Source organism: Orcinus orca, chromosome 9 (assembly GCF_937001465.1).
Source record: "Orcinus orca chromosome 9, mOrcOrc1.1, whole genome shotgun sequence".
In the NCBI taxonomy this organism is placed as follows: Eukaryota; Metazoa; Chordata; class Mammalia; order Artiodactyla; family Delphinidae; genus Orcinus; species Orcinus orca.
This window is the reverse complement of record NC_064567.1, coordinates 104,842,361-104,858,629: the sequence shown is the minus strand read 5'-3', so window position 1 is coordinate 104,858,629 and position 16,269 is coordinate 104,842,361. Positions and strand designations below refer to the sequence as shown.

The 16,269-nt window shown below is 47.8% G+C and overlaps 1 protein-coding gene across 1 annotated transcript in view; it reads left to right on the top strand.

Annotated features, from left to right (window-relative positions):
* Positions 1–16,269, top strand: part of ABCA13 (ATP binding cassette subfamily A member 13) — a 301,396-nt gene that overhangs the window by 197,138 nt on the left and 87,989 nt on the right. Inside the window, 4 exon segments of the mRNA XM_049714700.1 lie at positions 9,466–9,520; positions 13,815–13,900; positions 13,903–13,981; positions 14,896–15,021. Of these exon segments, the coding sequence (XP_049570657.1) occupies positions 9,466–9,520; positions 13,815–13,900; positions 13,903–13,981; positions 14,896–15,021 (346 nt within the window).

Genomic DNA, 16,269 nt, shown 5'->3' with positions numbered 1-16,269 from the left:
TTTTTTTTGGCTGTGCCACACGGCATGTGGGATCTTAGTTCCCCAACCAGGGCTGAAGCCTGTGCCCCTGCAATGGAAGTGCAGAGTCTTAACCACTGGACCACCAGGGAAGTCCCTGCCCCCACAGTAAACACATCCTGATGTTCTCCTTTCCTTTTGGAAGTTCTAAGCCTTCTTCTGTTATGATTGATTTCCTTTTGGCTTAGAAGACTTACTTTTGCTATTTCACAGTAGGTTTGCTAATGGCAAATTCTCTTAGTTTTCTTTCCACTGAGAATGTTTTTATTTCTCCTTCATTCTTGACAGATAGTTTCACTAATATATAATTCATGGTTGTCAGAAAAGAAACATCCAGCACTTTGAAAATGTACCAATTCCTTCTGGATACCATGGTTTCAAATGAGAAATCCACTGTATTTTGAGTTTGTGTTCCCATCTCTCTCTCTCTGGCTGGTTTTAAGGCTTTTTTATTGTCTTGAAGTTTTTGGAAATTTAATTATAACATATTCTAGCATAGGTTTATTTGGGTTTTTCTATTTGGCATTCACTTAAGTTTCATTAGCTCTTGAATTTGTAGGTGTACAACTTTTGCCAACCATGGAAACTTTTCTGTCATTATGTCTTCAAGTACTTTTTCAATCCCTCTTTCTCTCTTCTCCTCCTCAGACTACGGTAATAAAACTGTCAGCTCTCTTGTTATTTTCCCATAGGTCCCTGAATTTCCGGGGTTTATTTTCTTTGTTTTTTAGGATGGGTAAATTCTGTTGTTCATCCTCAAGTTTACTGATTCTATCATTCTATTTAACCCAACTGTTGAGTACATCTAGTAAGTTTTTTTTTCTTTTTAAATTTCTGTCACTTTATTTTCAGTTCTAGATTTCCCATTTGATTATTTTTTATCACTTCTGTTTCTTTACTGATACATTAATTTTTTTTTTTACATTTAAAGAGAATTCACAATTACTCATTGAAACATCTTTATGATCCCTGTTGTCAGCTAATTCTCACATCCTGACTCATCTCACTGTTGGCATCTGTTCATTGTCTTTTCTCTTTCAAGTTGTGATTATTCTGGTTCTTGTCATGAAGGCTATTTTCTCAGTTGAATCCTGGGTATTTTGGATGCCAAATTATGAGATGCTGAACCCCATTAAGTGGTTCTGTTTTGTTTTGAAGCAGGCAATCTTTCTGTTGAAGTCTCGCCTGAGAACTAGGTAGATATGTCTGTTTAACCTACCGCCGAGCTCTGCTGATGCCCTCCTGGAAAAAGCTGCAGATCTGGGGGGTGGGGTCCAGATCTACCACTAAGCCTTGCTGGCACATGCATGGCAAAAGAAGGCACTGACTCGCACTATCTCGTGGCTCCTCAGTGGGGTTTACGTTCATCCCCCAGGGCCCACCCCTGACACTGGGGGCAGGTACTGGAGGACCAGCTGTACCTACCGCCTCCACGTGGCCCCCTTCAGTGTCAGTGATGCTGGGTGGGAAGTGGGCACAGCCGGATGGCAGGGCAGAGGGTGGAGGTGAAGCAGTGCTGACAGCCCTGCTCCATGCAGCCACGTCGTTGGTGCCGCCAGGTGGACGCGGGGCTGGGCTTCCTGCTGGTCCCTCCTGAGGGGCAGGGGCTGTGCAGCATGGAGAGGTGACTCTCCTCACTCTGCCATGCTCGTCTCACCGGCCAGGTGCGGGAGAAGGCTCGGCTCGTCTCTGGATGCGAGTGGGGCATTGTGGTGCTCCCTGTCTCTGTCAGGTGGGCAGGGAGTCCACTTCCAGATGGGACCTGCTGAAACTGCAGAGGGTGGGGCAGTTTCCCAGCGGAGTTTGGATGGACTGAGGGGGTGGATATTGCCAGGAGGGTGCTCTTTTGCTAGGCCACCTTTTCTGCTCCTTCAGCTTTCCTCTCGGCCCCGTCTCTCTCCTGGGGTCTGTGGGAGGAGCTCTGCTTCCTAAAGCTTCACTGTCTTTAGGAGCAAGGCTCGGGGTGGAGGGAGCTTTTCTTGTCGGGATCCGTTGGCTCTTCCCACTTGGAGGCTTCCGTAGGCTTTCACGTGTGGGAGGCAGTAAGGAAACCAGGGGACACACCGAGGTGTCCTTCCCCGTGTCCCGAGGTCCTTCTTCCCACCTGTCAGAACCTTCCTGTGTGTACGGTAATGTCCAGGGTTTGGGGTCACAAGGGAGAGGACCTGGGTGGATTGGGACTACTCCACGTGGAGGGACTAGAGTCTGGTCTCTGACTCCTTAACCACAATCTCCAGAGGCAGCGGGCCCTGGAATGCTGCCTACAGAACATGGCAAGAAAAAGGCGCACACCCCAAACTCCCTACCTAGTGAAGGCGTTTGCTCATGGAGAGAACAGACCACAGAGATGCCCCCTGTAGGCTGCAGCTCAGAAGACATGCCGCCAGTATCCCCAGTAAAAATGGGGCCCAGAGACAGTCCCAGAGGGACTCATCAAAAGTAAGATCACAAAAATATTAAATCCAGAGAATGAATGAATGAATTGGTGAACGTCAATTCTCGTGAAGCACATAGATTATGCAAATGTTTGCATGCATGCAGTGAAAAAATTATTTGAAGGTCATGAGTGATCCATGAAATAGAAGATACATAATGTGAAATATAATTCAATAATAATTACGTGCGTGTAGAGAAAACCCCGGACATTTTGAAATAAGTAATGTCAAAATGCAAATACTGATTAACTCTGGTTGGTTTGGGATTGGATTATGGTTTATTTTAATTTTACTCTTTTCCCTGTTCTTTATTTAAAACCTTGTTACCATTGGCATCTCCTACTCAAGAAGCATTAATATTGAGAACAAAACCTTCTTTTCCAGGAGAGATTAAGAGGAGGGAGAGAGAGAAAGCCATCAAAATGCCTTCTAGTTGGGAAAGTGCATGCATTGCTCTCAATACTCTGTCAGATTAATTGAACTCTTCCCTATCTCACTAATGACTCATAGTGAATTATTTAAAAGAACACAAACTTTTGCACATGTGTTGATGCCAAAGCCAGTCTTTTCTTTTGTTGTGGATGTTTACAGACATCTGGGCATTAATACTTGCAAAGATATATTTTATAGAAGGAGTGAACCTAAAAGTGACTACTTGAATTGGAGACAAGATAAGTGTTTTGCTATCATAATGAATATTGGACAAAAGCACAAATGTGCATTTTTTACAAATGACAAATATACAGAATCTGGAAACCATAGAAGACATACTCTAATGAGAATACTAAATCAGAACACTACTTTTATACATTTATACATTGCCGTGGGCCAAGTCTTAGAAAGAAAAGCTGGAATATAAATGACAAGAGTAATCAAACAAAGAAAAATCATTCAAGTGTTTTCAGAATGTACATTTGGAAACGTCGTTTCTGAAAACTGTTGGAGGTGACACTGAAGAGGGACTTGAGTGGTTTCCTTTGCTCCCTTGTGGTGCTGGAACTGTGGTCCTTCCCCGATGGGCTCTGGGCCTTTCTGTGATGTCATCAGCCCCGAGATCCTATCACATTGCAGTTGTTACCTAAATGGAGCTCCGACCACACACAATGCGATGGAAACAGCCCAGTTACAGAGATTGCCCGTTGCAGTAGTGTGTCCCTACAGCTAGGGCATCACAGGCTGTAAGGACAGAAAATGCATAAACTGGGGTCCGGAGAGTCAGAGTTGTGCCTCTCACTCTGTACTGTGTTTGGCCTTAGAGAAGCTGCCAGAACGTCCTCTGCCGCAGTTTCCTACCCCCAGCACTTTCTCTGTCCCCGGGGAGTTGCCCTCAGCAGTGTTCCTCGTGTGTGAGATGGATCCCAGGCCCCGTCTCTCTCCTGGAGTCTGTGGGAGGATCTCTGATTCCTAACACTTCACTGTTGTCTGGATCAGGGGTTGGGGGAGAAGGTGGTGGGAGTGCAGGCCTGGGCAGGCATGTCCACTGCCACCTGCCACCTCTCCTTCCCGGGTCCTGGGGCACACGGACCCCAGGGAGAGGGGTACCTTCCACCTGTGGTCTCTCATGACTCTTCTGTTTTGAGAAAACAGGCACACACATCCCTATTGCAGTAACTCTAAGTCCCTTCCCGCTTTTGCAAAATACACACAAAATCTCAGCACAGATGTAGAGGAATGTTAACCTGATTTTGAAATAAGTTTAATCCTGCAGAGCCACTACTACCTTCAGAATATCTGTGGTTCTGAAAGCATCTGATGTAGTGAGAACCAAATGGAAGAATCAGAATTAAAAGCCTGCCAGCATTCAGAAACCCCAGAGCTGCAGGAGCAGATCCTTCCCCAGGGATCCCCCACCTCCTTCCCCATCCTGCTGCCCGATTCCTTCCTTCATCTTTATGGGGGTCCTATGAGTGGACCAGGTGCTCCCAGGGCTGGGGAACCCTGCCCACTGGCTCCTGGGTCCTGGGGTCCTATGAGGTGTGTGTCAAATGAATTCTCAGCCCTTGGAAGGAAGAAGTGTCCAATCGCTCTTTACCATTGGTGAAGCTCCACTGATGTCTGGTGCCCAGATTTCCACCCCAAATCAGAATAAAATCAGAATGTCGTTTGACTTGGGGTCCAAAGTGGGGAGCTGCTGTCTTAGAAAAGCTGGTGGTAAATGCCCAGCAGGAGAGTTGGGTCTCTGAAAGCCTGTGGAGGGATTTTCCTGCTGATGTAATGGTCTCCACTCTCAAACACTGTGGTCTCAGGCCCTTTCTTTCTCCATCTCTTACTTTTAAAGAGAATTTCTAATTTCCGGGTGGATGTGAGATTCAGTCTCCCTGTGGCCTTGAGCACCAAGAAGATGCCAGATCTGGGACTGGTAGGACTCCCTGCAGGTCCCTGGAGAGGACCCCAGGCATGCGAGTCTTCAGGAGACTAGATTAAAATATTTACTCTGTAAAATATGCAAACGATGGGACTTGAAAGCCAGTGCTGAATGGAAAGCTGGGGCCTGAGAGATTTCTGAGCAGAGGCCCCGGGGAGGGAGGGCAGCCTCTGCACCATGTGGGTCAGGCTTCTTCCTGCTTCTCATTGGCATGTTGTTGGCACCCACTGCAGCTCCCATATAGACACAAGGTTCTCTTTGTAGACACAAGGTTCTCCGTGCAGACACAAGGTTCTCCGTGTAGACGCAAGGTTGTCCGTGTAGATGCAAGCTTCTCCATGTAGATGTAGGGTTCTCCGTGTAGATGCAGGCTTCTCTGTGTAGACGCAAGGTTCTCTGAGTAGAGGCAAAGTTCTCCTTGTAGACACAAGGTTCTCTATGTGTACACAAGGTTCTCTGTGTAGACGCAAGGTTCTCTGTGTAGACACAGGGTTATCTGTGTAGACACAAGGTTCTCCGAGTAGAGGTAAGGTTCTCCTTGTAGACACAAGGTTCTCCGTGTAGACGTAGGGTTCTCCGTGTAGATGCAGGCTTCTCTGTGTAGACGCAAGGTTCTCTGTGTAGACACAGGGTTATCCGTGTAGACACAAGGTTCTCTGAGTAGAGGTAAGGTTATCCTTGTAGACACAAGGTTCTCTGTGTAGACGCAAGGTTCTCTGTGTAGGAGCAAGGTTCTCTGTGTAGACGCAAGGTTCTCTTTGTAGAGGCAGGGTTCTCCGTGTAGACACAAGGTTTTCCGAGTAGAGGCAAGGTTCTCCATGTAGACGCAAGGTTCTCTGTGTAGACGCAGGGTTCTCTGTGTAGACGCAAGGTTCTCTGAGTAGAGGCAAGATTCTCCGTGTAGACACAAGGTTCTCCGTGTCCTGTGATTTGGTGAGCGAGCCTCCCCTGGGACTCTGGATGCTTGGCTGCTGCCTGTGTCAGGAGCAGGTCACCTGCTCTTCCTCTGCTCCCTATTCAGCCTCTGGATAACAGGGGTGAGTCCAGGCTGGGCCGCTCCCTGGGAGGCCCCTTCCTGGAGGATCTGCAGGCCGTGCACGCTGTCCTGGTCTCTGAATCACATCATCTACCACCAGACACTGAATGAGGAGATACTGAAAGTGTCCAGAACATGGCCTGGCACATGGTGGCATTGCCAACCCCAGGAGCACTCAGTCACTTCATTAGTGAGAAAGGGACTGGGGTACCCTCGCCTCCCAGATGAAAACCCTAAAAGGATGACAAAATCCAGGATGTGGGCAAAAATGAAGGGCCATAAATTCATAACAGAGGAAAGAGGGCACAGAAAGCAAATATTAGAGAACATTAGTAATCTTTCCATGGTTACTCTAATGGTTTAAAGCAAGTACAGATATTTATGCAGCTGGATGAAAATAAAGGTCCAGCCACAGTCGTTTAAAATTTCATTGTTGAACTCGCCACAAAGTGGCCTGCAGCTTCTCACTGCAGAACCAGCAAGGCAGGGCCGTTTGCCCTCCGCCACCTCCTTCCCTGCACAGATGCAGATGCAGACTTGCAGAACCAGGAGTGCACAGAACATGCTGGTGGGGATGTGGGTTGTAGCGCCTGCAGCCCAGGGCTTGAGTCCTGGGAAACTTTCACAAACCTCCGCGTTCCAGAGGCTGCTTCTGTCATGGCTGTGATAATGCTGCTCTGTAAGAATTTAGACTAATAGCCGAATGTCCTGACCAACACACATCACGTGACCACAGGTTGACCTGCATTTCCTTTGGGTACCAGCCTGTCCTCTGCTCACAAGGATGTTGAGAACCGCATCCGCCTCTGTTCCCTCTATGCCTCTGGGTCCCTCTGCAGGAAGGTGGTCAGAAACAAACCCTGTCACGGGGCAGATGGAGCAGAGGTACGGAGGGCTTGGGGTGGTAAACATGGCAAAGGTGAGATACACCTGGGGTTGGCATGTGGGAACATGACAGCAGTAGAGTTCTTCAGGTGGGAGCAGTGGGACAGCAGAGTGATAAAAGCATCCACGTCCAGATAAAGAATACGGACGCTACATTTTCTTTTTCTTACTGGAAATTCTCTAGGGCTGGAGGGAGGGTGGTGATGCCAGGGGAGGAGAGCTGACAGGCGATGTGGGTTAGGATGGCTCAGGGGCTGCGGCATGGAGGGAATGTGGACTGGACACAGCGCAGGGACTTGTCGGATCTGTGGGGTGTGGGAGAGGGGGGAAGATGATGACTCAGTGCTTGAGCCTGGGGGCTGGGAGGACGCGGGACACTAACAGCCGTGGAGAAGATGAAGGAGGAGCACGTCGGCAGCTGACACAGATTGTTCTGGAAATAAGACCCTGCGGTGTGCGGGGCAGATGTAGGGGACATCCACAGCCAGCAGGGGAGGCTGGAGAAGCCCCAAGGAGAGTGGGGGCAGAGTAGGGAACCCGGGGGGGGGACCACATGCCTGCCTCTGTGCCCTCTAGATGCGGAGCCGAGGAGTGTGCTGTGTGCCGTCTGGCTGCATGAAGGGCAGCTCAGTGTGGCTCCAACCACTGGAGTTGATGCAGACCCTACAGGTCAGAAGGCACCGTCCCCAACAAGGCCGCCTCACCTCTGACACCAGCCACTCTTCAAGGGTACCGAGCCAGCCCCACTTGTGACCGCCTCACTGCAGCCTTGAGGGTTTGCAGGACTCCATCCTCTTACAGAATTCGCTAGAAGCTCACAGAACTCAGGGAAGCAATGGACCTACAGCCACAGTGTTATTGTAAAGGATGCAAGTCGGGAGGGCCAGACAAACAGAGGCGCTTAAGACTCATCCTCTCCCCTCAGAGGTCAGGCTGGCCCAGAGTTTCAACCCTCTAGACCGCATGCTTTTTTTTTTTAATATCTTTTGAATCTATCTCCCTGGACTGTCTTCTTCCTCCAGAACGTTACAGATCAAGTCCGTCATCTGTGCTCATGACAATCCTGTAGCTACCTGAAGGCATTTTCCAGCTCCCTCTTGCCCCAGGGGTATTTTCAGATTAGGCAAGTCCAATATTCTCTCATGTTCCCAAAATACTATAATTTCCAAACCGTCCCTCAGCTAGCTGCATCTCTCTGGGTGTTTTCTCACCTGCAGCACGCTCATTCATCCACGTAGCCCCAAGCAGTGCACAGCACTGCAAACTCGCTCCCTCAGGCTCTGGCGTGCCGTGGGGCCCTTGCTGGGCTTGGGCAGCATCTGCACATTATAAACATGGTCCTCAGTCCCTTAGCTATGGGGCTGCCTCCTGACAGGGCTGGTGCATGCTGGGCCGCTTGTCCCATGACTGGAAGCTGGAAGGAACGGGAGCTTGAGGATACCTAAGGAGGGAGTGGAAGCTCGTTCAGGGAAAGAAAGACATAAAGGTGGTGTCAGTGGTCCAGAAGGGCAATTCAGCTCGTGGCAAACGTGTACTTCAAGTGTCGGAGGTGGGAAACCCACTGTGGGCATTCGGCACACACCCTGGGAGCCTGCAGCAGAGCACTCAGACGGTATGAGTTCAGAGTCCAGAAATCGTTCTGGAAACTGTGCGGGGGGCTGTTTGCTGCACCATAGCTCCCACTGTTCTTTTTGCTGTGAAAGAACTTGCTGTGGTGCGTGGCTGAGCCCAGGATGGAGGAGAAAAGGGCTGGTGTGGCTGGAGCGGGAAGGGGGATGGGTGGAGGGGGGTCAGGATGCCCAGTGGCAGAACTGGTGGGACCCCGAGTTCTGAAGTCCGTTCCGGCGCCAGGCCTTTCATTTATTTATCTTCACTTCTACCCCGTGTGTTTCTGTAAAGATTTGATGTGCCCTCGTAAAAGAGTGCAGAATGCGACAGGCCAAATTCGAGCCACAGGAAGAGGAGAAGCGTAGGGGAGGCACGTGAGGTGGGGCAGGGATGCTGGGATGGCTTCCACGCACCTGCAATGGCCAATCAGAGCAGGAAACGTGATTGGTCTTATCGTTGACAATAAGACGAAATGCCTGAAGCCCTGGAGTTCTTCTCAATACAGCATGGCTGGAGTTTGTGGGTGCTGAGAGCACGTGTGGGTGTCATGAGCGGCCTTCACGATGAAACCGTTTTAATTGGTAAGTTGATGGCAACTTCTCCATATTGCCTGCTATCATTACGCTAACGCAGAAGCCCCAAAAAGCAAAACAAAACTCCTAAAACAAAATCAGACCCATGAAATGCTTCAGTTTTCTGTCTACACCTGGCTTGTTCTAGAGGTGAATTTTTGAGTATTGCCCTGGTTTCCATCAAATAATCCCATTGGCGTTTGTTGTTTGGCCTTCCTGAGTCTGTTTCCGCACAGTACATTATGGATGATACATCACTTAAGCCACAGGGACTGGACGGTACAGTGTGGTGACATGTTAGCACAGTGCCTGTGACGTAGTGCAGGCGTGTTCAGTACATGTGGGAGATTTCCGGGAGCAGCGACTACAGAGGTCCCAGCACAGAGTGGCTGAACTGCTGGATGGGACCTTCCATTTGGGGGGGTGGAGGGACCGGGCCAGGCGGGCAGGTGACACTGGGCACAGTGCCCCGGGTGTCTGGGAGGGGGGCTGTCCCCGGACAGCAGGCAGAGGCTTGCAGGCTCACTTTCAACTTGTCTTTCATAGGAATCACGCTCTGCAGCCACCCATATGGAGGAGCCTGGCTGAACGAGGACAAGTTGTGAGTTAAAGGAACACTTGGTGGGAGGGCCGAATGTGGATCAACATCTCTGGGTTGTTAGGGGTGATTCTCATCCCTTTTCTGCTTCTGCACTGAGTGAGGTTGGCAGGTGCACCTAGTGGAACAAGGCTTGGGCATTTCTGTGCAAAGTGTGAGGACAGGGATGGTTAAAGGAGAAAGTTCATTGACAGAGTCTAAAACGGATGAGCAGGGCTTCCCTGGTGGCGCAGTGGTTAGGAGTCTGCCTGCCAGTGCAGGGGACATGGGTTTGAGCCTTGGTCTGGGAAGATCCCACATGCTGCGGAGCAACTAATCCCATGCGCCACAACTACTGAGCCCATGTGCCACAACTACTGAAGCCCACCCACCTAGAGCCTGGGCTCTGCAACAAGAGAAACCACCGCAGTGAGAAGCCCATGCACTGCAACAAAGAGTAGCCCCCGCTCGCCACAGCTAGAGAAAGCCCGCGCACAGCAACAAAGACCCAACGCAGCCAAAACACAAAAACAAAAACAAAACAAAACAAAAATGGATAAGCATGTCATGCAGCTTATTTCTAAGTAGCAATTGTTCTAAGGGGCTGATTTGCCAAAGCTCATAGGACCCAACATCTTTTTCAAGTTAAAGTTTTAAACGTGGCATTTACAGAGGTAAGCATAGTGATGCCTCCTGACAGTTTCTCCTGTAAGTCTGTCCTCACCGTCCAGACGGAGATGGTGCTGATGAGGCTAGTGTCCTTTATGTGCAGACCTAAGTGTCTCCTCCTTTTCCCCATCTCCCTTCCCTGCCATAAGGTGGACAAACTTTTAGCTAAAAATTGATAAGTAGAAGTATTTTTTATGTACTTTCTGCGACCTACCTGAAAGAGTGGGAGAACACAGATCTGGTTGATGGGTGACCTCCCCTCTCATCCCGAATGTAGCAGGTGGTCCTCATATTCATATACAGACTCTTGGGGTCCTTCCTTTAGCTGACACCTGTCGGGATTCTAAGTATGGGCGCATCAACTTTGGTTATGAAGTAAGACGTGATGGAGGGTTTGAGCTGAGCCGTTGCATCCGTGCATTACCAGAGGCAGCTGTGCCCTGACCATCCCCAAAGGGGAGGCAGTGATGGGCCAGAGGTGTTGGTGGTGCTCCAGTTAAAAGTGACACAGAAAGTACAGTGCATGTCATCGCCAAGCACCTCCATCTACTAGAGAATATTCTGGTGTTTTGAAAGACTAGATTCAGAGGTGGGGCTGCCACGTGTGGAGCAAAACATCACCCCCGCCTGCAAGGGCTGTTGCCCAGCAAGGTGGCCCTAAGAGGGCAGAGGCCACGCTCAACGTGGAGGCCACTAGGCAGGAGCCTTTCATTTTGCCTAGGAGGCGGGTTCAGTGTCAAGACTGGGCTCCAGGTGTGCAGACGGGGACCTGCCTCTCACCTTCGCTCTCCTCTAGGCTCCTGGGAGTGTAACCCAGGCCTCGAAAGGTCATTGAGGGGATTTAATGAGAGAATCCACACCCTTAGCCAATACGCTGGCTGGTCCTAAGTACTTTTTTTTTTTTTGAGGAAATACATTTATTATTACAATGTTGACAGAGCTCACTAGGCATTTGAAAAATAAATGAGTAAATCTGCATTTTTACCTCAAATAAATTTTTTTTTCTTTTGCGGTACGCGGGCCTCTCACTGTTGTGGCCTCTCCCACTGCAGAGCACAGGCTCTGGAAGCACAGGCTCAGTGGCCATGGCTCACGGCCCCAGCCGCTCCGCGGCATGTGGGATATTCCCAGACTGGGGCAGGAACCCATGTCCCCTGCATCTGCAGGCAGACTCTCAACCACTGTGCCACCAGGGCAGCCCTCAAATAAAATTTTTACCTAAAATAAAATCCACATGGGAGAGATATACCATGTTCTTGGATTGGAAGAACCAACATTGTAAAAATGACTATACTACCCAAAGCAATCTACAGATTCAATGCAATCCCTATCAAACTACCAATGGCATTTTTCACAGAACTAGAACCAAAAATTTCACAATTTATATGGAAACACAAAAGACCCCAAACAGCCAAAGCAATATTGAGAAAGAAAAATGGAACTGGAGGAATCAGGCTCCCAGACTTCAGACTATACTACAAAGCTACAGTAATCAAGACAATATGGTACTGGCACAAAAACAGAAATATAGATCAATGGAACAGGACAGAAAGCCCAGAGATAAACCCACACACATATGGTCACCTTATTTTTGATAAAGGAGGCAAGAATCTACAATGGAGAAAAGGCAGCCTCTTCAGTAAGTGGTGCTGGAAAAACTGGACAGCTACATGTAAAAGAATGAAATTAGAACACTCCCTAACACCATACACAAAAATAAGCTCAAAATGGATTAAAGACCTACATGTAAGGCCAGACACTATAAAACTCTTAGAGGAAAACATAGGAAAAACACTCTATGACATACATCACAGCAACATCCTTATTGACCCACCTCCTAGAAAAATGGAAATAAAAACAAAAATAAACAAATGGGACCTAATGAAACTTACAGGCTTTTGCACAGCAAAGGAAACCGTAAACAAGACAGAAAGACAACTCTCAGAATGGAAGAAAATATTTGCAAATGAAGCAACTGATGAAGGATTAATCTCCAAAATTTACAAGCAGCTCATGCAACTCAATATCAAAAAAACAAGCAACCCAATCCAAAAATGGGCAGAAGACCTAAATAGACATTTCTCCAAAGAAGATACACAGATTGCCAACAAACACATGAAAGGATGCTCAACATCACTAATCATTAGAGAAATGCAAATCAAAACCACAAGGAGGTATCACCTCACACCTGTCAGAATGGCTGTCATCAAAAAATCTAGAAACAATAAATGCTGGAGAGGGTTGGAGAAAGGGGAACCCTCTTGCACTGTTGGTGGGAATGTAAATTGATACAGCCACTATGGAGAACAGTATGGATGTTCCTCAAAAAACTAAAAATAGAACTACCATACGACCCAGCAATCCCACTACTGGGCATATACCCAGAGAAAATCATAATTCAATAAGAGTCATGTACCACAATGGTCATTGCAGCTCTATTTACAATAGCCAGGACATGGAAGCAACCTAAGTGTCCATCGACAGATGAATGGATAAAGAAGTTGTGGCACATATATACAATGGAATATTATTCAGCCATAAAAAGAAACGAAATTGAGTTATCTGTAGTGAGGTGGATGGGCCTAGAGTCTGTCATACAGAGTGAAGTAAGTCAGAAAGAGAAAAACAAATACCGCATGCTAACACATATATATGGAATCTAAAAACAAGAAGAACAAAAAAAATGGTTCTGAAGAACTTAAGGGCAGGACAGGAATAAAGACAGAGACGTAGAAAATGGACTTGAGGACACGGCGGGGGGGAAGGGTAAGCTGGAACGAAGTGAGGGAGTAACACTGACATATACTTACTACCAAATGTAAAATAGATAGCTAGTGGGAAGCAGCCACATAGCACAGGGAGATCAGCTCGGTGCTTTGTGACCACCTAGAGGGATGGGATAGGGAGGGTGGGAGGGAGACGCAAGAGGGAGGGGATATGAGGATATATGTATATGTGTAGCTGATTCACTTTGCTATAAAGCAGAAACTAACACACCATTGTAAAGCAATTATAATCCAATAAAGATGTTAAAAAAATCAACATGGAACAAACAGTTAAAGGTAAAGCATTAAGAGAATGGAAGAAAAAGTCTGAATATTTTTGTAATTTTGGCTAACAAAGTTTTCTATGCAAAGCCTATAAAGTGAAAGTAAAGAATGTGTTATATAATTTATATAAATATAAATCTATAAATGGAAGTTAAATCTGTGTTGAAAAATAAACTTTAAGAAGTGAAGGGAGAAACAGAAAAATATTTGCTACACATCTGACTGCAGCTAATTTTCTTGACATCGTGAAACCTTCATATAAGTCAGTAGAGAAAGGATGCCTGATCTATTTTGTTCAACATTTTTTCAAAGTGAATGAAAGATTCTTTTTTTAGACTTTATTGAAGTATAGTTGATTTACAATGTTGTGTTAATTTCTGCTGTACAGCAAAGTGACTAAGTTATACATATACATATTCTTTTCCATTTTGGTTTATCACAGGATATTGAATGTAGTTCCCTGTGCTCTACAGTAGGACCCTGTTGTTTATCCATCCTGTATATAATAGTTTGCATCTAATTAACGGTTCCGGCCGCTGTGACCCTCATCACTGATGGGTCCCCGCCAGCTTCTGATGGCCGTTCTGCTCTGCCTGCAGCCTGGAGAGCTTCCGCCAGTGCGGCAGCACCCTGGGCATCATGCTTGGATTCTCCATCCTGTTCGCGTCCAGCAGCAGCTCCGTGTGTGGGACAAGGTGACTGGGGCCACAAGGCTGCAGCACATGAGCGGCCTGGGCTACAGGACCTACTGGCTCACGATCTTCCTGACATGGTAGGACTCGGGGCCATGTCCCTCTGTGTCCCTGCACCCGGGGGACATGTGTGCGCACATACCTGCGTGTGTGTGGGTGTGTGGCTGCCCCACGTGATCCACAGAAGCAGGGCGGTTTCCTGGACGTGTGTCTGAGGTCTTGGGGACAAAGCCATGAACAAAGCAGGGAGGGTCTCCGTCTTGAGGAACTTGTGTCCTTATGAGTGGAAGCAGAAAACAAATAACCAAGTAAAAATAAATAAATACACAAGATGCAATTGGCTCGTGACTAGGTTTATCAAGAGAATGAAAGCGGGTCATGGGATCGAGGGTGACTTCAGAGCAAAGCTGGGGAGGGGCCCTGCAGCCAGAGAAGGGGGGCTGGCGAGCAAGCCCCCAGGGGAGGCCGGGGTTTGTCAACCCGCGGTGGGGAGGTGCTGGCTGCCGGGCGGGGGGTCTGCCCTTGGTTCTGAGTGTGGGAAGAAGCCGTGTGTCCTGGGAGGGGGCTGGGAGGTGGGAGGTGGGTGTGGGCGGCCGTGTTAGTGGCCCCCCGGCTTGCGGAGAGGCACAGAGCACAGACATTTATCTAATCGCCTTCTGGAGACTGGAAGGCCTGCATCCAGGTGTGGCAGGGCAGGTGCCCCCTGAGGCCTCTGTCCTGGGCACGTGGACGGCCGCCCTCTCTGTGTCCTCACCCTGTGTTCTCACCTCCTCTTTTCACGAGGACAGCAGCCCTGTGGGATCCAAGCCCATCTTAAGGACCTCGTTTAACATGGATCTGGAAGGGGACTCTCCAGGCCTGAGTCTGCTGCTGCAGACCGTGTGCCGGGCCACACAGGACACAGACCTAAGCTGGAGCTGACCTGAGAGCCGGACGGTCAGGAGATGGTGGTATACAAGCCCCTGACGTAACAGGCCCTCTTCCCTTGATTTTCTCAGCTCTTTTACTTGGTTTCTGTCTGCCTGTGTGTCGCTGTGCTCCTCGCCTTCCAGTTAACGGCTTTCACTTTCCAGGAGAACCTGGCAGCCACGGCCCTCCTGCTGGCACTTTTTGGGTATGTGATGAGAAGCGCAGCTGCAGAATTATGGTGTGTTTTCTGAAGGACAGAACCCCCTGGGGCGGCTTTGAGCCTGCTGTTGGCTTCATGGTTTTCTCTCTTTCCAAGCAATTATGCTGCTTCTTCCGACCAGCCTGAGCAGGACATCCGGGGCCCCTGCTCGGGGGGTGGGTGATGGCAGCGGCTTCGGTTCCAGCTCAGTGTCCGTTACTCACTCAGCTCCAAAACTGTCCTCAGGGAGCCCGTGAAGCTCTATGTCTGCTGTAGTTTTCTCTCTCCTGACATTAGTAGTTTGGAAATGTTTTGCCTAACTTCTATCACTGTTTCTTTTCTTGCAGGAAAAGTAGCAAAGCCAGAAAAGTCATTTTACAAATTTCTCGTTTGAACACACTAATAAGGATCGTTGCTAGCAGTCCCCAGATCATACCTGCCGGGTATCAGGAATGCATAATGTCATCCTCTTTTACAGGTCATGCATATTTGGCTATAGATCTAGGCTAAGTATATGAGAGATACTTGCTAATAGTAGGGAAAATAATTAAAGTGCTGACTTATTTTAATTTAAGGCTAATATATATATTTTAAACAGAGCATTCTGCTTTTTTCTAAGCCAAAGATTACAAGTAAAATGATTTTTACATAGACGACAGTTGTATCAGTGATCCAGACTTATTCAAAGCATCTAATTAGGGACAAATTATATCATTATTGGATAAATAGATACATGGATGGGTGGATGGATAGATGGGGCGCAAAGAGAGAGACAGAGAAACCTTTTTAGGAATACGGACATTGCCACTAACTCTGTGACCTTGGAAGTGTTCATTTCTCTCACTAAGCCTCACTTTCTTCCGTGTAGACTACAATTCTGTTGCTGTGAAAAGGATATTAGGTCATTCAGATAAACCTCCCCTACAGTGGCCGTCAAGGGTTCCCATTAAATTACTTTTAGTTGTTACTATAAGAATTATTTAATATTTAGAGGATATTGTGTCTTAAGCTCTAAAGCATGCCTATAGTAGAGACATGCTTTCTATACTCAGCTGGATATAATGATCTACCTACGTGGGCTCCTGGTTCTAAAGAAATGATTTGATTTCAGTTTATTGATCCGGTTGAATGCATAGTGTGGTCATGTTTCCTTATAGTGTGAGCAAAATATGTTTTGCTGTAAATTATTTTTGAACTTTAGAGAGCAGATTTCAAAAATTAGGGTGAAACTCAGACAAAGTCGCATGGTGAGAC